The sequence below is a fragment of the Desmodus rotundus genome, chromosome 6 (genome assembly GCF_022682495.2).
Source record: "Desmodus rotundus isolate HL8 chromosome 6, HLdesRot8A.1, whole genome shotgun sequence".
Lineage (NCBI taxonomy): Eukaryota > Metazoa > Chordata > Mammalia > Chiroptera > Phyllostomidae > Desmodus > Desmodus rotundus.
The window spans coordinates 3542936-3559908 of record NC_071392.1 but is presented as its reverse complement, the minus strand read 5'-3'; the positions used below and the strand labels follow the sequence as shown (position 1 = coordinate 3559908).

General features: G+C 55.2%; 1 protein-coding gene across 2 annotated transcripts in view; it reads left to right on the top strand.

Annotated features, from left to right (window-relative positions):
• Positions 1 to 16381, top strand: part of VOPP1 (VOPP1 WW domain binding protein) — a 36435-nt gene extending 20054 nt beyond the window's left edge. For both annotated transcript variants that reach the window (XM_053926643.1, XM_045197354.3), the window contains exons 2-5: positions 1869 to 1927; positions 9615 to 9692; positions 14314 to 14450; positions 16049 to 16381. In XM_053926643.1, coding sequence (XP_053782618.1) covers positions 1869 to 1927; positions 9615 to 9692; positions 14314 to 14450; positions 16049 to 16239 — 465 coding nt within the window. In that variant the 3' untranslated portion in view covers positions 16240 to 16381. The remainder of the gene's footprint in view (positions 1 to 1868; positions 1928 to 9614; positions 9693 to 14313; positions 14451 to 16048) is intronic.
• Positions 16382 to 16973: the final 592 nt, after the last annotated feature.

Genomic DNA, 16973 nt, shown 5'->3' with positions numbered 1-16973 from the left:
TTTACTTAAAGGGAAACCCCACATCAGGCGTCTGTGGGTGGGGCAGGTCTTCCTTTCCTGCACCCGGACTGTTGCTGGCCCCCACCCGGGCCCTCGGGGACTGAGCCTGGGCTGGGAGGGAAGGGGAGAGCTTTCAGAAGTGAGTCCTGGCCTTTCCAGGGCTCTGGGCCATGTCACAGGAAGCTGCTCCTTGATGCTGCAGAGCTGGAGTTTCAAGGTGGAACAAGAAAGTGTGCCTATCTTTGGTGGCGACGGAGAGTAAAGGAGAGACATTTAAAATGCCTCCTTGAAGACACACTGGTGAAATGAGTTGTTCTTTGGGGCAGAGACCTGGAATTGCTCTTCCTTGTCAAAAGAAATTGATTTCTTCGGCTGTCTGAGCTTCATTTCTTGAGCTGGGCAGGAGCTAACACTGTCTAAATGAAACTCATTTTCCGTTAATAAAACTGGGTCCCTTGGGTCTGCCTGAGTGTGCTTCTGAGTGTCTTAAACCGCACGCGCACGCACGCACAGACACAAGCCACCAGCGTTCCTTGCTCTTTTCATAACGCACCTCATTTAGCCCGAGTAGTGCATAGCAATTGCACTCACCTGCCCCTGGCATTCTGCTGTGGATTCGGGGTCTGTTTCTGACCTTCTTCCTGCTGTCAGGCAGCCTGGGACAGGTCATAGCCCTGCCAGAAGGGTGGAGGAGGGAGGGAGCAGCCCCAACCAGGGGTGGGGTGAGGGGGCAGCATGGGGGAGGGGGTGCTTGGACAAGACAATTAGCTGCTGCCTTGCTCATAGAAAGCTTTGTTGTCACCGTGCGGGTTCCCTGCTGCTGGTAGCTTTGTGCTGTATGATTTTGAAGGTGTTATATGCACCGTAGGGGTCAGTGAACTAGATCCTAGTGGTAGGAACTTGTGAACTAAAAAAATATGGTGGCATGAGTGGAATAATTTTAGAAAATGATCTTGTTCAGATAGGTCAGAGCATTTCTGCGTAGTGTTCTTACGCCACAGTTGGTGCCTTTGGCTTGGCGTCACTTGGGTGAGATAGTCAACCCACCAGGGTGGTGGCTTCGCACCTGCTCTGCCCGGCACTCCAGAATGTCAGTGTCTGACTTCCTTGGGAAGCACGGGGGCTCCTGCTATCTTTCCTTGCCCCCCCCCTTTATCACCCCTCCGAATGAGAGGGGACAGTGGATCCTGACTTAGATGGCAGACATAGGTCCCCACTGGGGGATCCGTGATTTGAATGTGGCTTTTAGAATATTCTGAAATATAAAGATCTGGGAAATATCTTTCAGAAATGAAAATTGAGGGGGATGGGTGGAAATTTTTGTAATACTTTACCTCTAGTATTCTTTAGATGTCTGAATACCACGTACATTTAAAAATGGATTGTCTTGCCCTGGCCGGGTGGCTCAGTGGGCCGGAGCATCATCCCGTACACCAAAGGTTGCAGGTTCGATTCTTGGTCAAAGCTTGTGGAAGAGGCAGCTGGTCAATGTTTCAATTCCACATCGATATCTCTCTCTCTCTCCCCCCTTCTCTCCCCCTAAAATCAATTAAAAACATGTCCTCTGGTGAAGATAACATTTAAAAAATGCATTGTCTTTATTTTACCTTTTCAATAAATCAATTACGCTCAGTGCATTTAGAAATATGAAAGGCTAGAAAAACAAGCAGGAAACAGATGTTTTCCTACTTCTTTTTTCATTTAAAAAAGAAGAAACGGTCTGGGCGGCATGGATCTCCCTCCTTCTTCGCCCTGCTTCTCACACCTCCGGCTCCATCCTCGCTCCTTGCTTCTTTCTTTCCGTGGGACCTTCTCCACCATGTGCAGCGGACACGCCAGTGACCAGGGTTTTCTTTTTCTCTTTGCAGTGCACGGAGGCCAAAAAGCACTGCTGGTATTTTGAAGGACTCTACCCAACGTATTACATGTGAGTATCCGCACTTTCCCGGGGGTTCGATTCTGTGGACACGTGTTGCTCTGGGAATTGGAATTCTTTGACAGGACTGGGTGTGGGACAGAGGAAGCCCTGTCCTGGGTTCCCCTGCACCTGTAACAGAAGCGCACACCAGCGCGCACGTGGCCACCCTGAGGACCCTCAGCCTGCTCAGGCCGGTCACGAAGTGCCGGGGCTGCCTTCTGAGGTGCATGTGTGCTCACACGGGGCTGGTCAGAGGGGAAAGGTGGTGAGCAAGGCCAGGATATGTTGCTTATATGGATTTGCCTGGGCCACGGGGGCAAGGGTTGGGGGGGGGGTGGATTTTGGCCTTGAGCTCAGCTGCTGTGACTGAGTGTGTGTGTACATGTGTGGTCTCAGAGATCACCTGGCCCTGGGTCCCTGCCCCAGACAGGTGTGGTCACAGCCTCCATGGCTCTTCCTGTGTCCTCCAGGGCCTGATCTGATTAGGGGTTGCTGCATTTCCCCCTGTTTGTATGTTTAATTTCAGCTCTGTTAGTCACTGGCTATTCTTGAGCCACCTCCCCAGGTGGCCCGATTACCTTCCCAGGTTGTCAATTATTAGTTTTGATTGTGTTTTGAAGTCCCACAGGTTTTGTGTGGAATGCCCCAAACCAGTTTTCCCCCCAAGACTCTGTTATTTTTAGTATGGAGTTTGGCAAAACATGAGATTTTTCAGTAATGAATCTAATATCCTAGAAAAAACACTATGTATCCTAGTCGGTAGGAAAATTGGACAGGAAATATGTAATAGTAGCCAAAAGGGTGCTGTATTCACTGGCTGGTCTGTGTATTTTTCTTACCGGTCGGTCTGGGGGAGTTTCCCACTTGAAGAGCCTGGTGCGGACGGAGGAAGGGAGGCTCGCTGTGAGCGCGGCGGGAGCTCAGGGACCAGGCTGTTTCCCAGCCTGGGTGTTGGGTTGATGAGCAGGGATTCCGAATGCCCCACACAGCAGGAGTTCCCCCCCCCCCGCCCCCCCCCCCCCCCCCCCGCTCCCAGCTTCTGAATCTTTTCATAATCATTTTAATATTAATGTAGTTGATTGATACTTCTGTTACAGACTTGTCTGCAAAATAATTCATCAATATTTGTTAGAAAACAAAATAATTGTACCAAAGGATACTTCTAAATAACTTAAATTATAGCCTTAAAGATTAACCAAAAAGGTTATTTTTCACATAAGTTCCGCGATAAAATAATCGAAACATGATTGATTCTGTAAGTCTTTTTCACAAATCACTTCGGAAGTCACAAGAGGGAGTATTTTTTGTCCCCTGCCTCCTTTCTCTTGTCACTCCTGTTTCTGTTCCTCCCAATATGCCAAACTCAAGGATTCAAGGTGAAAGGCATAATTTTGCTTCCCACAAACCAGGACCTCCCCTGGGTCATGAAAACAAGGTGAAAATTGAGCCAAACTGAACTTTCCTCAAAAAAAAAAAAAAAAGAAAAAATACAGGCCCAGGAGAAAAATACAACTTAGGATGTATAATAAGATTGTCTTTGGAAAATAGACATCTTCTCTCTTTCTACTAGAAATAGCAGAACGCTCCATAATATGTTCTTTTCTTCCCCCGTTGCATGGTTAATTGGTATAGGTTTCAACAGTGTGCATGGAAAAGCATTTCTAAGCCAGGGGCATCTAAAAATGACTGCTTTGTAAGTGTTTTGGCTAATTCAGTGGCCAAGAAAACACAATGTTTAGCCTCTAATTAGATAGTCCAGAAACACAACACATACAATTTCTGGGGCTTAAGCGAACGTGACCCAGCAAAACCCTGTCATCACATTAGCTGCAAGTCTCCCTCCTCCCCCCAAAACGGAAGAAGTGTTCTGCTTAAGTGCCCAGGGTCCCAGAGAGCTACCAGCAGCTCAGCTCCAGTCACCTCCGAGCTCAGTGAGTCCTCTGTCAGGCCTGGAGTGGCCCAAATGACACAGAGAACTGCAGGAGCAGCCGGAAACAGGTGCCGGCCCCAGTCTGCAGAGTCACGGAAGGACAGCAATGCCAGGACTTAAGGACAAGTCCAGGCACGTGGCCAGGCAGCGTGCAGAAATGTGGCGTTTTTCAGAGGCATTGTGGGAGTGCCTACCACTCCTAAGGATAAAGCACAGAATGACTCGGCTGCCGCGAAAAGGGAAATCCAAACGATAACATCCAAGTTAGCCTTTCTGCCGGCCATCGACCCCGAGCTTGAAAGCCATTCCAAAGAGCATGCAGGGCGTGAGCAGTGCTGGGTACAGAGAGCGCGAGCAAACAGCCCGTGCACATTGGTGCATGAGAGCAGACAGCTCCCCAGGCAGCCGACCCGAACCCCTCTCGTGGAGAACCAGAATCACCCTTGGTAGCATAATACTAGAGCCAGGCATGGACCAGCACGTCCCAGGTCCCGCAGCAGTTGGAGCAGAGTACGGGGATCCAGCCATCCTTATGGAACATCCCATCACCAAAGTGTGACATCTCAGCAAAGGCACTGAGTGCAAGAAGACAAGATGGGAGTTAAATGCCCGAAGGGCCTGACACGAGCGCCCAAGGGCCCATGTTGTATTCCAACACGGGGCGCAGAGCCTTCCAGAGGTGTAGGACACACCTGTGCACATCACCTGGCAGCAGAACCCCTTCTTACAGTGGCAGCCCTGGGAGAGCCGTCAGGACAGATGAGGGTAGGGGCCCAAGAGATACGAGTGCTGAGTGGCTGTGGGTGCGGGGACTGCGCTGGGTGCGCAGCTGCGTGCAGTACCCGCGGTACGTACGTTCTCTCTGACGAGTCACTGGGTCCTCATCCGCGAACGAATCAGTGTGGGTACCACAGAGACCGGAAGCTGGGGGCACTTACAGGCTCTCAGAACACACGTCGGCCCTAACCTGGAACTGAGATCTGCGGGGCCAGGAGAAGCAGGCCGGGAAGGGACGTGGATCCCTGCAGCACTCTGGCTGTAGCCTTCCGCCCAGTGCTGCAGGTACTCGGGGGATGTGGCCCGCCACGCCCACGTCACAGCCAAAGTTCACCGAAAGCACTAGACGTGAGACTGAACTTCATCAGCGTGATCTCCCACCAGTGCACCGCGGATACAGAGATGAGGAGGGCAGGTACCGCGTGGTAGAATGCTCTGATGCGGTCCCGCCCGTTGTTCTGGGGGTGCTGAGACCTTTTGCTCTGTGGTTGTTCTCTCCTTAAAGAACAGAACATGTAGTGAGACCACACCCACCGCCGTTGAAAGATGCTGATTTCTCTGTGAGATCCATCATGGGGTCGTCCCAGTGCATGCCAACATCTTTCACAAACAACGGCTGCATTTCCTCTGCCGTCGACTGTGTCTCCTTGGCTATCCACTGATTTATGTCTGCCTGACCAGGACTGGCTGTCCTTAGGGACTGCCCTGTAGGGTTTCCTTGGTCTCCCTTTTCTTCAGGATTTTGACTGGACTTCGACAGCCAATTGCTTAGAGACAGCACTTCCCCCACCGTGGCCTTCTCTGGGTACCACTCCCGCCGCAGGCCACGTGCTCCGTCTGCCGTGCTGCTCTCCGGGCTGTGATGATGCACTTCGTCCGTTTAAGCCATAGCCTCCTGTTGAGGGTCAGCCCTGTATTGGTGCCGGGGTCCCCTGGTGCAGGACAGGGAAGGTGCTCTCGCCCCAGGGCTGAGGTATGAGAATAACGTGTGTGGATTAGGTGTTGTTGAGGCACCTTTAACATTAAATCGAAAAGCCCATGAACTATATCAGATCTCATTGAAAAAATACATGCCCAGTAAGTTCTGCCTTTCATTTCTCCTGGGCAAAGTGCTTTACACAAGATTCTGCAAAACAGAAAATTTGTTAAAGATTTGTTGACTGAGGTGGCAACCTTTTATTCTGTTATAGGTTTTTTTCTTTCTTTTCTTTTCTTTTTTGCCCCTGCAGAAGATATGTTCCAAACATCACCTGTTTTGTGCTTATATTGGGTTGACCAAAAAGTTCTTTTCTCCCCCCCGCAAGTCGGCTCTAGTAGCACTTAGTTGTCTTTAACTTCATTCAAAACAGTTTTGTTAGATTGAATTGTGACAGCTGTCATATCAGTGTGCACTGAAAAAAATCTTATCAAAATTGGTGAATTTTTATGCTGCCAGTTTAATATTGAAGATGGAAGAAGAGATGCAACATTTTTGGTGTATTCTGCTTTATTATTTCAAGAAAGGTAAAAATGCAACTGAAACAGACAAAAAAGATTTGTGTGGAGAAGGTGCTGTGACTGATCGAACGTGTCAAAAGTGGCTCGTGGAGTTTCTTGGTCCTGTTGACATTTTGGCCAAATAATTCTCTGCTGTGGGCTGTCTTATACATTGGAAGATGTTTAGCTGCACCCCTGGCCTCTACCCACTAGAAGCCAGTAGTGGGAGACAGCCGGCATACTCAAAATAACCAGATCAATGAAGTTATGGGTGAAAATGAAAACTGTGTCTTTTATTTTATGGAAAAAACCATACGGACTTTTTGGCCGACCGTCGTTTATCCTGGACCGCACCGAGGAGAGAGCACCTAGCTTGCACACCTGCCTCAGCGACTAGTCTTCTGGCGGAGGGCGAACTCCGTTTCTCTCACCAGAAATCCCAGTGGTACTGTCACTGCTTCTCTTGCCTCCGCGTGTTCTTGAGTTTCCTTCTAGCATTACAGTTGTCGAGCTAACAGAGGCTGCAGTTTTGTAAGACATCAGGTTTTGCCTGTCGCTCCCCAGACATACAAAATTACTCTCACCTGTGTGGATTTCTTTATGCCAAGTGATCGCGCTCTCTCTGGCCTCCCCCTCCTGCAGGTTTTGGGCTTTCTCTAGTTTGTTATTTTATCAGTGTTGAGCTGGAAGACTGCCTACATACCTGCATACACAAAATAGTCTCCTTATTTTTTCAATTTTATTTATGTACAGAGATGGGAAGGGAGGGAGAAAGAGATGGATAGAAAAGCATTGATGTGTAAGAGATACATTGACTGGTTGCTTCTTCCATGCCCCTGTCCAGGCATGCGTCCTGACTGGGAATCAAACTGGCGACCCTTTGGTTTGTAGGTCGGTGCTCAATCCCCTAGACAGGGCTAGTCTCCTTATTTTTGAAGAAAAAGGCCCTGTGGAGCTCAGAGAAGCAACACACAGTTTAAATCTTTCTGTTATTTTTTCTTTCTTCCTCCCCTTCGCTACCTGTCTTTCCTGTCTACCTTCTGCCCTTTCCAAAGCTTTTAATTAAGTGTGTCCCTTTGAGAACCGTGGTTCAGGGCTACTAGGTATCTCCTCTTAGCAACAGTGTGATTTAAAAATAGCAGGGCGGTCACATGCCTCCCCTCCACCCCAATCCACTTCCTTCGCCTCCCTTCTCTTTTCTCTACCTGCCTAGTCCTCCTGCATAGATCCACGTGACCTCGGGGACAGCAGCACAGCCTGGGGCAGTGGCGGCTCAGGGCTGCCCGTAGCTGAAGGCACTGCTGTCTGCTCCCCGTTCCCTTCGCATCCAGATAGCACTGCAGGCCGAGGGGACATGTGTCGGAGACAGGTCTGCATGCAGCTGCAGGTCCCGGAGCTGGCTTCGATGCACAGCGAGCTGCAGGACGTGCTGAGCTCCGTGTCCCTCCCTGGGTGACCGGCAGCATGTCCTGCCTTGGGCGGGGCACCTGCACCTGCAGAGGCAGTGGTGGGTCAGGGCCCCTGATCTCATCAGCTGCCGTCTTGGTGGGTCATGTGGCTTTTTGCCTTAGTTGTCCCCTTACAAAGTAGATGTGGTCGTGGGAGCTGCCCGTTTCCGTTGCTGGGAGGGTGCATTCCTGTTCACCCATCACTAACGTCTATAGTCTGGTGGCCTGGAGGGGGTTGGTGGGTCTGTGTCCAGAGATGGCCGGGTGGGAGCCCTGGCTTTAGACTCGGGGACTGCTTCCCAGAGGGGCAGGAGGACTGGACGCACGTGTCTCACTGCCAGGTCTGTCTTTGGTGATTCTGGGAGGGGCCCTTCCCAGTGCGTCTGCAGTATCCAGAGGTTGGCGGCCCCTTGGTGCCCGAGTGGGCATCCCCACAGCCATGACCGACCCTGTCATGGGCTGTGGGCACCTTTCAGTCAAGAGCAGTGTCTCTCCTGTCCCTGGGGCCTGCCCCCCTTTTCCGATTGGCAGCTGGAGGCTCAGCAGTGGAGCAGGGGCTTTCCAACAGCCAGGGACACAGATGTTTTCGAGACTGTGACTCTGTCATGTGACTTTAAATGAGCCAGAGAAAGCTGGTGACTCAGAGGTGCCAGGTTCCTGTTCTTTCTGAGTAGAAATGAGTCTGGTTATTCCACCTAGAAAACGGAGGGTAGGGTAGAAGGTGGCTGGGTCTTCTTAACTAGACATGACTCAATTGACTTACATTAAACGTGAAAAGAACCCAGGGGCCCTCTGGAGAGCTGGCGGGGGGGTGGGGAAAGCTTTGACCCCAGAGCTGGTCCTTGCTTTATCTCTATTCTCTCCAACTGTCAACAACACTAAGAAAATCTCAGGACCGTCTGGACCTGGTTTTACAAACAACACAGCCAATGGTGGGAGATGTGAAGCCACTCGCCAGGGGCTCATGCCTGACAGGGTCACATCCTGGACACCTCCCGGATGGAGCCAAGGGCGCAGGGCAACTGGGTGCTGGGTGCTCTGTTTGCACACTCATTGTACTTCTGGGTTGGGACCTTCGTGCTGTTGATGGAGAGAACACCTCGGAAATCAGAGGCACAGAGACTCAGGGGAGCACCACCCACTGCCCAGCTCCATGGAGAGGACAGACAGGAGGGGATGCCTGGAAAACGTTGGCTCAAATGTAAAAGGAAGACAGGACGTGTGAATTAATAACAGAATTAGTGGACACCCCCAGCAGGGTCCTGCCTTAATTCCTCCCGTGTCTGTGGACATCCACACCACCACTAAGGGGCAGGGAACCAGCGTGTATGGACCGTGGGGAGGGAAGGCGAGGGAGGGGGCCTGCCCTGCAGAGCTCCTGCCCTGGCTTAGCCCTTCCTTCCCGGCAGGGCCGTCTGTCCCTGGGGCCTTTCTGGACCCTATTCTTAAGTCTCCCTCTGGAGCGTGAAGCGTCTTGTGTCAAGTACTAGCCTTACCCTGCTTGATTGTGTCTCTCTGGGCTCCCTCCTCTGCTGTGAATAATTAACGGGGTGAGTGGGGGGAAGTGTTGTTGGCAGGTGTCAGAGCAAGATCCCGGAAGCAGGCTCCGTAGAGCCGGGGTCTGGCCAGCCTGCCGACTTGCCTGCTGGCGTTGGAGAAGCCACGGCTGGCTCCAGGGGCCTGAGGCTCTGGGCCACCTCTGACCAGTAGGAGACCTGGTGTGCCCTTCCCTCCTGGCTCCGATGGCAGACCTGGGCCAATGCCGAGGTTGGCTCTCCTCGGGGATGCGCGGGGCTGGCGAGAGGGGACTCGGGCAGGGCACTCCCTCCACGTGCCCCTCTTCTGAACCCCTGCTGTTCTCCTTGGGGAGCGCAGCTGAGCACAGCCTCTGGGGAGGGGGCGTCTGGTCTGAATGCCTCTTCTCTCTGCATCGCTGGGTTGACCGGAGCAGATTCCTGTGCAAGTGGGAGGCGCTTTCTCGTTCCCAGAATGGGGAGAAAGGTTTTACTGGTAGTGGTTGTTTAGGAACTCTCCACGCTGACCAACCCGCGCCCTCTCTCCACAGATGCCGCCCCTACGAGGACTGCTGCGGCTCCCGGTGCTGCGTGCGGGCCCTGTCCATCCAGCGGCTCTGGTACTTTTGGTAGGTCGCACCCCTCCTTGTCTGGAGGGCCTGCCCCCACCCCACCCGCCCAGGGGCTCCGCCCACAGCCAGGACTGTCTCCACTACCCGGGGTGGCGGCACCTTCACTGGGGTCACCGTCTTGGGGACGGCCTCTGTCGGCAAGCAGGCAGGTGTGGTGGGCTTCCCCGAGGCATTTCTGCCCCCTGAAGGGCAGGAGCTGCTTCCACCGCCCCTGGCCAGGGGCCGGGGACAAAGACTGATGCTTCTGGAGCATGGGCGGGGCGGCAGCTCCTTCCCAGTTCTTGGAATGATGCTGAATGGGGGAATCCACAATGTTACAGTCAAGTTTCTGCTGCCTCACAGGCAGCCGAGTCCTGACGTCCAGCCCCTGCTCTCCTGCGCGAAGCTGGAACTGTCTGAAGTCCATAAAACTGTCTGATGAGAGGGAATGAGGCAGTGATGCTAAGTGTTCTTGGAGAAGGGGCTGCCCTAGTCTCCATGCACAGGAGGGATCCCAGCGGCTACCCGCTTGGCGGTGTGTCCAAGAGTTTGTTCAACTGTGTAGAAAGGAGCTGTCGCTTCCCACCCAGGGATGGCCGAGCATGCGTGGGCATAGCCGTCCTTGGACCCTCTCCTCATCCCCGCCCCCCGGTGTGGGAGTGCCATCGAGGCAGACACCCTGGAGGGTAGGGACACCACTTGCCTTTGGACACAAACCTCTTCTGGACTCTCAGGTTCTACTGGCATGGACCTCCGAGGGCTTAAAGGCCTTTTTGGAGCGTGTTGCCGGAGCCGCTCGAACTTTTCAGTGGGGTTTTGTCTTTCCCTCACCTGTCCCTGGTGTTTGCTTAGGGAAACCACCCATAAGCGGGGACTCCACATGTCACATGTCCTCACTAGGAGAGACCCCTTTCACTGCCTCCGTCCCAGGGTGTTGGCCGTGGGGTGGGGGGCTGGACTCACCCGTCACGTCGGACCCCTGGCCCAGCCTCCCTGGGAGCTGGCTTGGGTGTCCCCGCCACCATGTTGCTGTTTGTGGGGAGCCCTCCTGAGCAGTGACAGGCTGGTGGCTTCCCCCTCCTCACAAGTGCTACTGCCTAAAACTCTGTAATCGAAGATGACTTTTCTCCAGCCTCGGATTTCCCGACTGTAAACACATCTGTAGACACACACTTCAGGGCTGAGGGGCTTGGCACCAGGGCCGGGAGAGAGGCCGGGATGGGGTGGTGCTTCAGCACTCTGCTAGCCTCCCGCTTGCTGTGCTCAGGAGTTTCCTCAGTGGGACCATGAGCTTGAAGGAGGTCGGGCTGTCCAGGCACGAGTCCCGAAATGGTTTGGGATGGTGTCGGGTTGGTCTAAAGCACCGGCTGAGTGGTGAGGAGGTGGTGGTGGGGCTGCTCCTGAAAAATGAAAACACTTGTCGAATTTCAGGTATTATGTGATTAAAAGGAAAAAAAGAGAGTCCGGAGAACTGGGAGGCCCGGGCCCCGAGCAGCTCTGTCCCTGGAAGGTTTCCCCGAGCCTGCAGCAGGTGCTTCTGAGCTGCTGGCCAGGGTCTCCCGTCAGGGTTGGGGCACCTCGCAGGTCCTAGAGAATGAGGGCGAGTCCCACGAGGTTGGAGTGCCAGATGCCCGAGGACTCGGTCGGATTACTGGTGTTGAGACACCAGGTTCTAAACCTGAGTTGGGGTGGGGACCCCGGTGCCCCAGGTGATGTCAGAGGATGCTCGGCTCCACTCCATGTGCTCCTCTGTCAGCCACCGTTGTCATCAGTGTGCGCCAGCGTCCCCTGGACAGACCCTTATAGCGGTCAGGCCCCCCAAGGAGACAGATATCTGAACAGAAGTACCCATGGAATGTGTCACGCTGTGCTCTGGAAGCGGCGTGGAGCCTCGATGTTGGACTCGCTGGGAAAAGGCGCCGGCACAAAGGGGCCAGCTCATCGCAGGGACAGGGATGCAGGAAGAATGGGCCTGGATGAAAGCATGCTGGGAAACCTGTGTGGAGGTGTTTGGGGAGGGCCCAGAGGAGGGGTCCACTCAGCTAGATGTGGAGCGAAGGAGGGGCTGCCCTCCAGCCCTGCTCCCACCTGACTTCTGGGACTCCTGTCTCCTCACTCTACAACTGAAGTCATGAAGCAGAGTGCTTCCCGAAGGCCCTGCCTGCTCTGGACTCTCGAGTGATCTTGAACCAACAAGGTCTGAATGAGGTCATCAGGTCACCTTCAGTGGTAACAACGGCACAGATTCCTAAGCCAGGAGAGCTCTCCAAACCTGCTCAGGAGAGACGGGGAGACTGTAGAGAACCTTCCTCCGGGAACTCAGATCTGTTCTTCTGCCTGTCCCCAAGTACCCTCACTCACACCGGCTCTGCCCCCCACCCCTCTCCCCGTCAGCTTCTCTCTGAACTGAGATCTCTTCGGACTCCTGTTTCAATAAGGAACGAGTCTGCCGATGGCTGTCACTGGAGCCGACCTTGGCCTCCAGCCCCGTGCCTCAGTCTGTCCTTGCCGCGCACTCACTCGCTCTGGACCGGTCCGAGGTGTGCGGTGCAACATCCCTTCTATTGGTCTGGAGGGGCAGGGGGTGCATTCGACAGTGTAGCCAGCATCTTGGCTTTTCTCACGGGAGAGACCAGGACCTCAGGGGGCTCCTGCATTGCTGGGAGTGAGCCCCGGTGTTACGTGAGAAGGTAAACCCTGAGGGCACTCAAGCCCAGCACTGCTTTAAGTTTTGGCTCTGATGTGACAGCTGGAACCAGCACTGACTGTAGTGCGGTCACTGACCCCACCCGAGGGAAGTAAGGTCGCAGAGACGAAGCTGTTCTCTCTGATGCGTGGGCACCTCACTCAGACATTATAGGCCTTGCAGCATCTGCACAGCTGGGCTCCTTTGGCTCCTAGTAGGGCACCCTCCCTGCCGCCGCCCGCCACCTCCACTGCCCTTCCCTCTGCAGTGGCAGCTGGCCTCTCTGGGCCTCGTGCTCACCTGGACTTCTGGCCGGATGCCCTGGCTGCCCCATCTACCCAGAAAGCTCCTTCCCATCCCTTCAACTTGCCTCTTTCTTTCCATCCTTCTGACTCAGCTCACACGCTGCTTTGAAGGAGAGAAGCTATTTTAATCGTCCTGTGGCAGACACGCTTGTAAGAACCCTGGTTGCCCTGAACGGAGCACTTAAAAATGGCCACAGTGGTCACGTACTTGACCACGAGCAGACAGCCCTATGTCGCGCCCCTGGTTTTCCCTCTTAGCACTTACGACCAGCACTGTAAATAAGTCATTTCAAAATTGGTTGATTACGGTACTCCTCCCCTGCTGGATGCCAAGTTCACGGTGAGGGAGTGACCTCGCCTGTCTTCCCCCCATAAGACAGCAGGTGCTGGGAGCTCGGCAGGTGCTGCAGAGTCACCTGGGGAGTGCACCGGGTTAGAAGACAGACCAGACGCCGCAGTGGGAACCCTTTCCTGGTCCTGTCCTGCCTGTGTCCCTGGCTGTCCAGTAAATACACACTGATGGATGGACAGACTGACGCCAACATCTCGCTGAGTCTCAGAGGCTTTCTCATCCACTCTTTTAAATTTCATTCATGTGAGGACAGGTGCCTTTGGCAATGACGCAGCTGGCTCTGCGGTGTGCTCACCCTTCACCAAGCAATGTGTGGCTTACACTCGGTGTGATGTATTGTGGGAGGTTCTGGGAGGTTCCAGGGGTCCCATCGCACAAGCTCACATACGGGCAGGAGTTTCCCTTTCACATTTCTGCAGGGAGGACAACTCGGCCCTTCTCTGAACTCCCCTGTTTGCAGAAACACAGATGCTGTCGGATGTGAAGGTGACGGCAGTCACTCCTTCACCCGCCAATCATGCCCAGAGCACCAGCGGTGTGGCGAGTTGCCGAGAGTCCTCAGTTGAGCTGAATGATCCCTGTCCCTGCAGCAGGCAGCTCCGCTGTCCCCCAGATGCAGTGGTCATGGGAGGGAAGTGCTCGGCTGCTCCTAGAGCCTGGATCGTAGACCTGCAGCTTCTCCATCACGTGCGTTGCCTCCATGCCTGTGACTTTTCTGTGCCTGCTGTGCCGTCCGACATCTCTGTGTGGATGGTCACGCACCAAGGGAGAGAAGGCTGCTGGGAGGGACAGTGTGCTGCTCACCACCGTCACTCGCACTGTGAAGAACGGAACGCAGGGAAACTGGGAGGGAGGCGAAGGCTGGGTCGGCCTGGTGTTCTGACAGCATGGAAAAGGCACTTCCTCTTTCTGTGGCAGTGTCACATGGACGGACAAGGCACTTCCTGTTTAGGTGGCAGTGTCGCCTGGAGGTCAGGGTGGCGGCGGGGAAGCAGTGCCGCATCCCTGCGAAGCCAGATTGCCCTGTGGGGCTCTCTGAGACCGAGCGCTCACCTAGCTTCTCACCTAGCTTCTCACCTAGCTTCTCAGCGCGGGTGGCCTCTGCGCAGTGGCATCCCCAGGTCGGCAGCCAAGGGTCTCCCTGTGGTCATCCATCCAGGGATGTCCTGGGGCAAACAGCCAGGGCAGGACCAGCCCGAGAGTGGGGGGCTCAGCACACTCTGCTCCCTGTGTCCGAGTGGCCATGGGCGCCCCGAGCCCACATGCCCGGGCACCTCACTGCTGTCTCTCGCCCAGGTTCCTCCTGATGATGGGCGTCCTGTTCTGCTGTGGAGCTGGCTTCTTCATCCGGAGGCGCATGTACCCCCCGCCGCTGATCGAGGAGCCGGCCTTCAATGTGTCCTATACCAGGCAGCCCCCGAACCCCACGCCAGGTCAGCCAGCCCTCTGTCCTCGCCCCTCCCTGCCGTTCACATGTCCTCTGTAAGTGTTCGAGGAGGGCATCCCCCCGAATGTGCTGGAAGAAAAATTCAGGCCACATTTCTGTTTTCTTTCTTTAACTGGGCCATCTACCATAACCCTCAATTTGAAGGGCTAGTTCACCTGTTGAATGTTCCACCCTTGTGCATAAAGTCCCCACCGCACTGAATCCCAGGCCAGTTAACTGTGTCCCTCCTTGTCACTATGTTGCTGTCACCTGTGACCACCTCTTCTTTGAGGACGGAGGAATCCAGCTGGTCAAACAAAGGAGCTCCCAGTTGTGCTTGGCACAGAGGCTGCTCCCACACAGTGGGGCCTCTCACGGCCGCTGCCCCTGCTGCCCCTGCCTGTTCCCCAGATTATCAGGTGCCCACTGCCGCCCCAAGCTCTCTGATTGGCTGTGCGGTCCTAATGTTGAACAGCTTGGTGAGGCCCCCGCCCTCACTGACCTTACAGTCTCCCCTGGACACCCTCTCTCTTCCCTGAATAGCTGTCCCTGAACCCTGTACACAGGCTCAGGCCTTTCCCCTCCTTACAGACACATCTTCCTGTGCCTGCCTCCCCCCCACCCCGCCCCCTTGAAAGGCTTCTGGCCACCGCAGCTGGGCCACAGCTGGGGTTCTGTGCAGAAATGCTGACGAGAACTCCTGAGTGCCATGTTCACCGAAAATGTGCCCTTCCGCTGTTGACCTCTCTGACCTTGTAGAGTGCCCATCGCGTCTCCCTCCTTTGCTGCCACAACACAGCTCCCCCGCCCCAAGTGCAGTGTCTCCCCAGTCTCCTCTGCGCTCTCCTCATCTACCGTAACTGTGCAGCGTTCTTTTCCTGTCCCGAATGTCAGTTGTTCCTGCCACCTGCTCCTCAGCCTCGTGTCCCTCCCCGCACACTGCCTGGTGCTTGTCATCCCGTTGTGTTTTGTTACTGCTTCTGCACAGAAGCTCCCAAAGGCGGCTCCGCAGCAGCATCGAAGGCAAACAGATTCCCTAAGTGCTCCGCCTGCAGGGCGTTCCCTGCAGGTCATCTCCTCCTGAACTTGGCTCCCCTGGATGGCAGGTGGCCCCCTCCCTGACGATCTGTGAGCCCGGCCGGTGCGAATGGAGGCCGCACTCCTGGGCTGGTTTTCAGCACGTGCTTGCGAAGGGCTGGGGAGGCTGCTGGGGGACTCAGGCAGAGAGCAGGAAGCCCGTTTGTACCTCATCAGCTGTGAATTGGCTTCCCTTGCTGTGGCCCCAGTTTTCTTGGCCCTGAAGTGTACAGGGTCCTCTCTGACCTTGTCACTGTCTTTCCTGTCACTTAGCCACCCTCCTGAGTGTGTGTGCCTACTAGTCATCGGCACCCCAGGAAGTTGGAAGCTCCGTGAGGCCAGGGACCTGCTGTTGCTCGTCACCTTGCCCAGGTGCCGGCTGTGTTCAGGCGTGTTGGCCTCTGACACCTGTCAGCTGGGGAAAAGCTAGGGCCGTGGTCTCCAGGGCCCGCCCGCCCCGGCAGAGCTCTGGGGCGAAGGGCAGTGGGTTTTCTCTGCTGTGCTCATACCGGCTCCTCTGCCTTTCAGGAGCCCAGCCGCCGGGGCTGCCCTACTACACCGACCCCGGAGGACCAGGGATGAACCCTGCTGGCAATCCCATGCCGATGGCTTTCCAGGTCCAACCCAACTCGCCACACGGAAGCATGGCCTACCCCCCGCCCCCTTCCTACTGCAACACACCCCCGCCCCCGTACGAGCAGGTGGTGAAGGCCAAGTAGTGGGGCTGCGCCCGGAGCCCACCTGGGTGACGGTGCAGGGGAGACAGGGAGAAGCTCTTCCAGCCTGCCTTCCCTGTCCCCATTGGCATTCGCTTCCGGAAGGGTCTCATGAGCCACCAAGGGCAAATCCCTCTCTGATGTCTTCGAGCAGGCGCAGCTTCCTCCCAGGTGTTCCGTGGACGCCTGGTGTTTGAGTTCGTCCCTTGTCCTTCTGTTTCTGGTGTTGTCTGTGCTCTGGCGGAGTGTGGACGGGCTCTGAGGGTTGGCACCTTAGGGTGGCGTGCCCAGATCCTCAGGACAGAGACTAACAGGAGGCGGCCAGTGAGGACTGCTCAGGCGAGCCCACGGAAGGGGCAGGCTTCTCCCACCAGCTGGGAAGCCTTCAAACGAGGCCTCACAAGCTCAGCTGTTGGGGACCCTCGTCCTGTCTGTCTTCCTCTTCAAGAAGCTGCTAGAGACACATTTGGTGGACAAGGAGCCTCTGCGCACTTTCCTGTCTCCCTCACTTCCCGGAGGTGAGAGCAGCGCCCCTTTGGCACGGCCAGGGCTGGGAGTGCGGCACGGCTGTCCCCGCAGAGCAGTGCGGACCCAGAGCCAGGCCAAGGTGCGGTCTGCAGTGACCCGAAGGTCCCTAAGGAAGGTCCCCTATGTCCGTGGGAAATTGCTCCTTGCCTCACACTGGGACATGCATTTTAGGAGCTCTTGGTCTGACTTGGGGAAAAAGAACGTTTCCC